An 11,188-nucleotide genomic window follows, 5' to 3' on the forward strand; every position below is an offset into this window, starting at 1 on the left:
CCATTTTTTCCTATGATTTGATGTTGAGGATGATATGGTGACAATCTTTAGTCTAAAATTGTTAATCCAATGGTCCTTGAATTTGTTGTTTGACTTTATCAAATGATTTGACTTCATCTACTCTTAGGGATCAGACATGGATTGATTCTTCAACAACAAAAATTCTAGAGTTGAAAACTCTATAAACTTTTGAAGTATCAAAATATCCAAGGAAGATTCCTTTATCCACCTTAGAGTCAAATTTTGCAAGTTGGTCTTTGGTGTTAAGGATAAAACACTCACAGCCAAAGGGATGAAATATTGGGTAATCTTCCTCTCCATAATTCATAAGGAGTCTTGCCAAGCATTAGCCTTATCAGTATTTTTTTCTTAAGAGGTGCAAACTAACTCGCCTAGGCAAGCTGCACTCGCCCAAGCAAGTTGCTTGCTTAATGCTGAAGGTACTCACTCGTCCAAGCGAGTTGGTTGCTTAAACCTGAAGATACTTGATTAGCCTAGGCGAGCTGGTTGCTAGCCTAGGTGAATGGTTGTCTGAAATCTTGGAGAAAATGATCATTTTGCCTTTCTGTTTAACTTGGTTTTTGGATCCAACAAACAACCATCAAAACCTACAAAATCTTGGATGAATCTTCCATATTTAAACAAAAACATTAGTAAATGTACAATATATATATATATATATATAACAACTAGATTTAAGGGAAGTTTATAAGAAAACTATTATAATCAGAAGATAAGTGCTAACATTTTAATCCCAAAAATAACTAAAATATGACACTTATCAACTCATCATCCTGATCCATTAGACGCGAACTAAGCACACTTTCATCTATATGCCATCATATGCAACCTTTGAAATTTAATATTTATTTGTATCAAATCAAAACAATTAAGGGTTTTGATTCATCCTATGACTCAACACTTATGTTATAGTTACCCATAACACCAAACTCACCATAGAAAAAGAGTATTGTGCCTATTAAGAGAATCAATAAAGGGAAACCCTAAAGACCATGCTTGAAATTAGATAGGAGAAAACTTCAACTGAAGAATGATGTCTTTTAAGAGGATGTTTGTGTCCCTAGCTTCAAGCGAGTGTAGAAGGAGATCCTTCTGTGGGTCATAGATTGATTTAGGAGATTTCTTTACAATCAAAAGAGCAAAAGCAATTTCAATAGATATGTGATTTATACATATTATAGATTGTGTAAGAAAGGATTTTGAAAGCATGGAAAAGTTTACACCCAAGCATTTGTAGTCTCCCTTGAGAAGGTACAAATTACAATTTTGCAATTATTATATTATTCAATTAATTTTTTATTTTACTAAATTAATATTTTCTTCTTTGTTATGACTTAAGCTGTAGTGTTTTAAAATTTGTTGTGGTTCATTGGTTGGTAAATGAATTTGGTTGGGTGGTTGTGGTTTTGTAGGATTTTGATAAAATTTTGTAGCATCGTTGTAGATTACTCCTACTTCATAAAAGGACCACCCAATTTTTTTTGTCTAATTATGTCTAAGTAAATTAACAAAATATTAGATAAAACAATGAGAGATACTAGATTAAACAAGTGCTATAACAACAAAGTTCTCATTTTGGATGAATAAAATCAATAAAATATTTATTTTTCAGAGGCTACACCGATATTCATTTTATAAGAACTAATTTCAAAATATGTTTTATACATAATTGACTTGACATACACCAACTATGTGTCATTACATGTGTCTTACTAAGGTAATATTTTTGTCATCTCAACACTTAATAGAGGAATATTGATAGAAGGGACTAAATGAAAAAATACGGTATTAAAAAAAGTAATTCAAACAAAAAACAATATATAGACTAAAATTACATTATTTGAACACCCAAAATGCTACATGAACCTATCAGGAGAGAGAAATATAGGTATTATAATTTATAATTGTTATGATGTGATAGGAAGTAGAAAAAAATTATAGGTGCTATTTAGGAGTTTGAAAAAAATGGGTGCTCAAATATCATTGCTAAGTAAAAAACATGTATTTTGCAGGGATTAAAATGTTAATTAACCCTAAAAATTTATAGTTCATTTCAACTTTTCTATGAGACAAGTACATACATTTAATGAATTAATGAAATCTTGACTGTAGCTCACGTCATAATTTACAACACAAACTAATCAATCACCTCTCATCTTCCATTGCAAGAATTTCTTCCTAAAGATTTCGGGGATGCTAGTTTCTTTAATTTCATGTGTGTTGCGTAGAAATTGTAGCATGTTAGGTCTAGTTCGTCAACAAGTTTCATCCACATTGTAAACAGGTATCTGCCAAAGCTTAGTGTTCTTTTTGGGGTCATCAGTGAGGCTAAGATCTGTCTCATCCTCCTTGAATGTCCTAATGAACGTTTTACCACCCATCATTATAAGCCTCTCGATCATGAATAATTGATAATTGTTCTCAATTAACGGATCCAAGATATGGCTATAGTTCGATGAATATGCCAATCTATACCTGCAATTGAGTCATAAGTAGTATAAAGTAACAGTATTTGGTGCCGGCCAAAAGTTTGCTTAAAAAGCTAAAGCATATCAGAGTCTTCTCAATTTTTATAAAGAATATGGACTAGAAATTACTGTCCATAAGCAGTCAAATCTAATAATCAGCTACAAATCATGCATCAAAAAACAGCTAAAAAGGGTACAACAAAAAATGAAGAGGCAAAAGAACTATAGCTTAAAGACTGCAGAGAGAGTAGTCTCACATTCCAGAAGGGTTCAGTGAGAAGCATATTACCATACTACAACTATTGCAATTTTTTAAAATAAATCTGGACCGAAAGTCCTAAACGGACACAAGTTTCCTGCAGAACATAAATGACAAGCTTAAGCATTTTGTTTCCATGAGTATTGCATAAACAGGGTCCGCTTCATATAGCATTAAACACAAATATTTTAATTACTGTCATTCTGTCAATCTATCAGGTGTGACTTGTGCAGCCAAAGGAAATTACTACATAGAATCCCCACCCCGTTACCCCCCAAAATGTGAACATGATAATGGTTACCTGGCAGAAAGTGGTGAAAAAAACCCTGGAGTCCTTTCATTTGAAGCAATAAACAAGGTTCTTCCAGGTGGGACCCACTTTGCTATCCTACAAAGCATAAACTCTGGCCGAGTGTCTCTATCAAGGTGAGGGTGCAAGCTCCTCGCTACACCAAATCTATCTTTCCGGGTCTTTATTTTATCCCCACGACGAACATGGATGGCATCATAATCACCAAGTAATGCTTTGATCTGTGAACACGAGTCTGATAAAATATTAGAATGTGTAACAAAGAGATACTGTTGTACTGCAGAGCCCAGTTTTAATATATCAAGCATATATATTTCAACAACTTTTGAAATTTACAGGATAATATAAGCAAATTGTCATCTAATTGTGCATAAATAAATTTCAATAATCCTGTCTCAAATCTACATCCTTATTGTAAATGAATGTATCTCAATGCAAGCTTACATGGATCACCATTTAAGGAAATTGATTACTTGTAGAATTTATCCACGGAATATTAAAAAAAAAATAGAATGGAGGGCAATACTTAAATATGACCGTCATTGTCTATGTATGAGATAGCTAGGTTACTCATAGAGAATTAGTGGAATACACAGTACACAAAATAGTCAACTGCTTAAGCTCCTCCGATTTTTGTATGAGCAGGAAGTCACAATATCAGGCTATCTTAACCCTCCCTCATTGACTTGGGTTTATGGGTTCTCTGTAGCATTTTATTCATGACTATTTCAAAGGGGTTACCACTACAGAACTTGCAGAGATTATACAGGGCAGCCTTCTTGCATTATTGATTCTTTATTTCTCATCATTATTATTTTCTGTATTGGAGGATGTCTTACCCTCCTCCCCATAGTTGTACTTCTCTACTGTTGTCTGCAATTTCTTTCTCTACCCAAAAAATTATAAATAAATTTACAGTGATATCTTTGAGGAGCATGTAAATGAAAATAAATAAAAAATGAACATACAAACAAAAGAATAAGAAAATAGTATGTTAACCATATGCTGCTTCCAAATGAAAATTTCTATCATCTCAGAAATTTTATTCATTGAAACAATCAAGCAATCAGAAGCTCTATGCTTGTAGATAGTAGCATTACATATAACATCATCTAAAAGTTTCATATATAACCCACAATTCTGGATCATCATTTTGTCCCCTCCTGTGGGTAAACATGCATGCAAGGAAATGAAAAAGTATATTATAAATGAAGGATGAAATCAAGCATCCATCTAATCGTAAGGTCAACTCTGTTCACATTAGTCTATCAAATTGGCTGCTTAGAATTTGATTAACTGCATAAAAATGTATGTAGGAGATATGTGCAGACACACGCATTGACACAAGGATCCATGAAAAAAGAATAACTCAAATCCCTTAACTTCTCATCCTCCAAGCCATCATGCATTGGACTAAATGCAGCTGAAATTGCCAGTGTTTTTGAAAATAGATAGTGACCTGTAAAAAATGACAGCATTTGTGACTGCAAAGTACCTACCAAGCTCAAAGGGAGGTTTTATTATAGTTCTATGTGACCAGACCAGCTGTACTCTATCTTAGTGAATGTTGGGCTTTAAAGGGATAATAAGAGAAAAAGGTAGGAGAAACAAAACGGAGTATGTTAAGATGATTGTATATGAGGATTGAGGAGATATTGGTGTGGCAACTATCAAGGAAAAGATCACAAAAAGTTGATTAAGATAGTTTGAACATGTGCAAAGAAGACCACTGGAAGTATCACTAAGGAGAGTAGATTGAATGCTTTTTTTCCCTGTGAAAAGTAGAGGGAGACTAAGAAGGATATTGAAAAAAATTATAAAAAGGGATCTCATGGACCATGGTGAATAATATCCTTCTTGAGAATTTGGTTTTTAATCGAGCTCAATGTCGTCATATGATCCATGTAGTTGACTTCATCTAATGGGATAAAGCTATTGTATAGTGACAAGAATTGAACCAAAATTTAGTTCAAGAATTTTACCACTAAAAGTTAGTTTTCTTTTTCATACTTCTTTTGGTTTCTGACCAAGCCTGATGATGTCGTATGATCCATGTAGTGAACTTCACTTAATGAGATAAGGCTATTGTTCTTGTATAGTGACAAATGAATTGAACCTAAATTTGGCTCCAAGAATTTTACCAAAAAAATTAGTTTTTCCAAAGCTCTAAATCATGTTCGATGGTGGCACTATGGCGTCATTGCAGAGCATCGTGCACACCTGCCACTTCTTTGACCCCTCTAACATCATACTTCACTGTCACAGCTGGAGTAGTGCACATCGCAGCTGCTTTTGCACAATTTTGGCAGCCATCTCAACTGCAACTTCCCAATGGGCACAAAGCCCTGTTTGTGGTTTTAAGTAATTTAAAGGTGTTTCAGGGGGGCTAAACTTGGGATATTGTCCCCCTTTACATTTAACCTATTGAGACCTTTTCTACTGCATATTTGTGCTCCCCCACTCAAAACCCTACCCCTCACCATCTCCAACAAACCCCAGCTCTTTCTGGCGAGATTCCCTGTGGCACATGTCAATTTGCAGCCAGAATCCGGGGGTGCAGATTATTTCTGACCAGTTTTCTGGTGACACCTGCAATATTGGGTGAACACCCGTCTCTGTTCCGGCCATTTTCTGGCATGCTTATCTCTGTTCTGTTTCCTTCTCTAATCTGTCCTTTAACCTCTCTACAAGGCTGAATCAGTAAGAGCTTCATCCACTCAGCCACAGGGAACACCACAAAGCATTGCCTCTACCTCTATATCAATCTCTTCCTATGCATTTGTAAAGCCTACTTTTTAATATCTTGGATATAACTTGGCAGTGAAATAGTTTAAAAGACATGAACAATATAGAGGCTATTACTTGCAACTTTTGTGGCAAACCCATCACCAGTGGTATTACCCAAACAAAGACATCAAATGAGAATGAGGGAAGAAGTTGATAGTTGTAGAAAGACTCCTTCCAAAGTGATAAACATACTCAGAGAAGCCTGCACAAAGAAGAAAGCCAAGCATTCTTGATTGAGCCTCAAGAAAACAATGAGGAGCAAGTGGAAGAAATTTTGAATATTCAAAGTGGAAAAAGAAATGCAACTTCAAGTGTAGCATCATGTGACCCCACTACCACTGCCAAGAAAGCCAAATATGTCAGAATGTTTTGGGCATCAAGGTTGCAAGACTTCATTTTCATAAATATAACTAAACTCTCGAAGAACATTTTGAGTTTCATGATGGGATGGATCCCATTCTCCTAAATGGTGTCGATGATAGTAATGAGTGGTTGTTAGAAGAAATGGGTAGAGGTGATGAAGATGCTGAAGATGAATTGGTGTTTAATGATGATACCTGGACTTGGGGAGCTGTTGCCAATGCAACTGGGATTAGAGAGCTTTTAACATACACTAGGCAGCAAACAAGATCAAAGAAGACGGCTGCAACTGCTTTTAGTTCTAGGCCTTCAAGCTCTAAGGGAAAAGGAAATGAGGTTATACAAGAAGAAGAATGTATTGATGAAGATATTGGAGAGGAGGAAGAGATCTATAAATGTAGTTGTGAAAGCTAAAATGAGGAAGAGATGGCAGATGTTGGAGATGAAGATGATGATAGCTATTAAAAAACCTGTATTAGAATTTGAGTATTTAGATGCTCAAAGTCTTTGAGGCTTAAACTGGTTTGATTCCTTTATTTTGTTGTTACTGCCATGTGTATTTAGTTCTCAAACTCTAAATTTTGGTCATTAACTATGAATGTCTTGTAGGTATTTCTTTTTCAGCATATATCTGTGTAGTATAATCTATGTTAGGTGTATCTTAAAACTTCAAAATGCAATCATCTTGCTACCTGCTATAGTGTTTTTGGGGTTGGCTGCTCTATGCCACTTTTTGGGATATCTATTTTCTTGCTACTCTTATTTATTCCTTACCATTTACAGGATATCTCACAGCCCTATTATCCAATAAAATCTCTTCATTCACCTATGCATTAAGAGTTGCCCAAAATTTAGCTAGAATGACTAATTAACAGCCTCAATAAAATTGTTACATTTTGTGAATAAAAAATACATCAGAAAAGTTAGGTCCCATGTAGTCAAATCCACCTGTTGCTGACATATTGCAACAAGCTAGCCCACAAAAGGATGTGTTTCAAGGATAGACTCAAGAAATCCTGTAGACTACAAGTCTACAACCTCCATTTAATCTACCAAAAGCAGAGGCACAAGAGCCTAGCCTGGCAAATCCCCTTGAAATAACACATTTAGGTTCTGATTGATACAAATATCCAAATCCAACCTAGAAGCGAAAAATATATTTACGTTCTAACAGTTGTATGGTTCAAGAATAGATTCAAAATCTATAACCCTTGATGAACATATTAAGGACTTTAAAAGACTGTAGCAGATGGACCTTTTCTGCTGCATCTCTTAGTTTCCCTGCAGCCATTGAGGGAAGAAATGAATATGGCAACATTATGGCACTGCGGTTGTTTCGATCCTTGCACTCCATAAACCTGGAAAGTCATTAGCACCTCAGAAAGTGGACATAACTTTAAGAAGAATCTCTACCCATGGTATATAACAAAAAAAATTATGAGCAATCATCTACACAGCAGCTTCATTTTGCCAGTTATTGCAAGGCACAATTTACAAATCAACTGAGTTGTGATACAATTAAAATATCAAATTCATCCACATTGGGCATATTTTAAACTCATTAGACCTTGCCATGTACATCAGTTTTAATAACTAAGGAGTTATTAAATTCCCATAAACAAATGTCTTTCTATCATATATCAACTTCTGCAAGACTGGATTCTTTTAACGAGAAAACTTAGGTTAAATCAATTCACATTTAACATCTCAATGTGGACTAAAGGTGAAGACACTTAAATAGGAATAAGAAATTTCAAAAAGCTTCAAAAAGGCTGTAGTTACAGAAATGGTGCAAATAATAAGGATCAATATCATATTTGCAGCTTGACAAGCATAACAAATTGAATACAGAAAATTTGTATTTTTTCCAAGCTAAAAGGCAATCACTATTGTTTCCTGCATAAATTGGCTAAAAAATTAAATAAGATCCATTCTTATAGGAACATACCCCACTTACTATTACACAAACCAACCTTATTTTGCAATATAATAAAATAAATCACCCATAGTTCTCCATTAAGAACCTACCAAGAAAGAGGGCTTGCAGTTCTGTTTATGAGCAACAAATCTGAGTAGCGGCTATTTTCTTTAAGTTCAAACCGGCTAACTCCTTCCACATGTGCAACTCCTCTGGCCCCTAACTTCATGCTAGTCGATAGAACCCTATACCACTCTTTTGAATTGTCCAAAATCACAGGAACAGTATCTGACATAAGTTCTGTGTCATACAAAGAGTCCATGGCACAAGAACTTGCATCCCACCTAGCACATAAAATAAAATTAAAATCGAAAAGCACAAGACCAGTTAAACATACAAAACATAGCAATGAAAAAGTACAACAGACGCATACTTAACAATAATAAAGCAACTCACAGTTCCTCAGAACTGGCATTAGTGGAATGATGAAGGATCCCTTTCTTGTTATGGATGGGATTAATACACATTCTCGAAGGCATCACAAAGGTTCTGCAACCACCGCATAACAACATCAATTGGTATTTGCAAATCAGTCCTCATAATTCAATTAATTACAATTAAGCTTTCAAATTGATGTTCACAACCACAGTAATAGCTCCTAGCAATACACTATCTCTTCTTGGCCGAAATTCATTGAAATCACAAGTAACACATAATTTTGTAATTCTTAATGAACTACAGCTAACAGTGAGTTAAAGAAGAATGTGTTGATAAGATTCATTTCATTTTAGTAAGGACAAACAAGTAGATGCAATCCCTAAGGTGTTTGCGGTGTTGTTCTCAAATCAAAATTGGAGTTTCACCTGCGTAACCATTAAATGTCAACCTAGATTATCGAGGTAAAACTCCAATTCTAATCGGACAATAGCTGCTATATATAGCTGCTATATCACCTACAGAACTGTATCTAATCTTCGTCCATTTAGTAAATATAACAAAACATGGTAGAACCGAAGCAAAGAGAATCAGTAAAATGGAATTAATTGAAAACTGCAAAAGATGAAGCCACCAACTCCACTTCTATACCACATGTAACAAGAAACAAACTCCTATTTAACTAACTAATTAATTGTATCTCTAACCGTAACTGCAATGTCTTAGAAGGTGGGTTATGACTTATGAGTCTAACTCAACACAACAAAACTGGCTTGTAAGGTGAGGGACAATGCAATTGCGAATGTAATTTTTTTTATGTATAACCACCGTAATTAGGGTCTTTGGCACCCTGGTGAAATCCGAGATATCCCCATAAGCTTCGGTCCTTTGCTAACTATTGGACTGAATCTCGGTCCGGGCAATTAAAAAGATGGGACTGTACCTGCCGAGGAAGAGGGCTTCTTCGAGGGCGCAGCGGAGGCTGGATTCCTGGTGGCCCAAGCCCTCGCAAGATCCACAGTGTTTTCCGGGGCAGTCGATGCGGGTGCCCCAATAGAGGTACTTTTCGAAGGGCTGTTGTTGTCGTCGCTGTAAGAGGTTGGCTTTCGAGACGGTGGTGGAAAGAAGAGAGGAGAACAGGAAGAGAAGCGCAATCGCTGTCACTGCTGCCGCGAGGAGCAGAATTCGGGATCTCGCGGATTTTGGCTTCGCCTTCGAGGCTCTGTGAAATGCCATTTGAATCTTAATTGCGGGACGGTGGAGAGGGAGGAAGAGGGGTGTTAATAGTATGTTGCCATTGCTAATGAGTTGAGGGAGGGAGGGAGATTTGAGATTCTTGGGAACATGGAAGAGAATTCTCCTCTTCTGGTTTGAATTTCGAACTTTTTAAAAATAACAATTAATTTTTAGTTTTTGTTTAAAATAAATAAATAAATTTTTAAAATATTATTAGTTTCAAATAAGTTCATTTAAAAAAATATATTATATTAAAATTAGTTTAAAAGTGTTTTGTGTGGTAGTGATGTCAACAGCATCCACCGTAGATACACCGGTGATAGTCACAGTGACAGTGACGATAGTGTCAGTGGTGATGATGTAGGTGTTGATACCAATAACAAGGCAGGCAGTCATCATGTCAATGGCAACAATGTCGGTGGATGACGATAACAAAGGTGGTATTGGTGGTAATGGCAATGACATTGACCATAGTGACAACAAAAAGTATCACGGTCAAATGTCAAAAATATGTTTTTTATAAAACTAAAAATCAAATTCGCAAAAAAAAAATTATTGGTTTTTAAACACTTTTGTTTAAAGGTTAAAGTCTACATTAGATGACTCAATTTTAACTCTTATATTTTATTTCAGTGAATATGGTAGATCCATGTGATTAGAGCCAGACAAATGGACTTACGTCCGCGGGCCACTCGCAAAACCCACACAATATATGGATCTTATTTTTAGAGTTCACTTGAGGGGCTTTTTAGCTTGACCCATTTAACCAACGGATAAACTCGTTTAACTTGTGGGGCCTATGGGCTTTTGTACACCTCATTAAAAAATATACATGGGCTAGTTTAGTAAAAATAAACAAAAAAAAAAAGACTAAGGCAAGTGAAGTGACTTAGAGCATCTTCAATGGTAATTTTTTAAGTTATTTTTTATGGTCTTCACAATGTCATGTCATTTTTAAGAAATTCATACACAATTTTACTCTAATGGTAAGAAACTCTAAAAAAACATCAAGAAATTCACATTTTTATATATTTTTTTTACTTTCACTTAATTATTGTTGAAATAAAATAATTAATTAAAATTTTGAATTCTTACATATAAAAACGTTAAATATAAAAATTGATGAAATTTACTCTATTCAATTTTTTTATAATATGTTAAAAATAATAAAAAATACACAATAAGTAATAATATTCAATTAAAAAACAATGAGAATTACATAACATTGAAAAGAAATATGCAATGACAAAAAATACATTTTACATAATAATAGATAATTAAACACAATGACATTGAGAAAATATAACGATGGAAAATACATAATGTTACATAAAATTAATTTTTATTATTTTATTTTTCAAAACGTTCTTAAATATGTTCAACCAAATTTGCTT

At 34.7% G+C, this 11,188-nt stretch overlaps 1 protein-coding gene across 1 annotated transcript; it reads right to left on the reverse strand.

Annotated features, from left to right (window-relative positions):
• Positions 1-2,048: 2,048 nt before the first annotated feature.
• Positions 2,049-10,218, reverse strand: LOC100814636 (uncharacterized). Its single transcript, XM_041007448.1, has 6 exons — positions 9,502-10,218; positions 8,580-8,672; positions 8,234-8,467; positions 7,461-7,563; positions 3,050-3,279; positions 2,049-2,496 (listed from the first exon to the last, which is right to left on the reverse strand). Exons 1-6 carry the CDS (start codon positions 9,792-9,794, stop codon positions 2,277-2,279), a joined length of 1,173 nt encoding a protein of 390 aa, XP_040863382.1. The 5' UTR covers positions 9,795-10,218; the 3' UTR covers positions 2,049-2,276.
• Between the last annotated feature and the right edge of the window lie 970 nt (positions 10,219-11,188).

Source organism: Glycine max, chromosome 2 (assembly GCF_000004515.6).
Source record: "Glycine max cultivar Williams 82 chromosome 2, Glycine_max_v4.0, whole genome shotgun sequence".
NCBI lineage: Eukaryota > Viridiplantae > Streptophyta > Magnoliopsida > Fabales > Fabaceae > Glycine > Glycine max.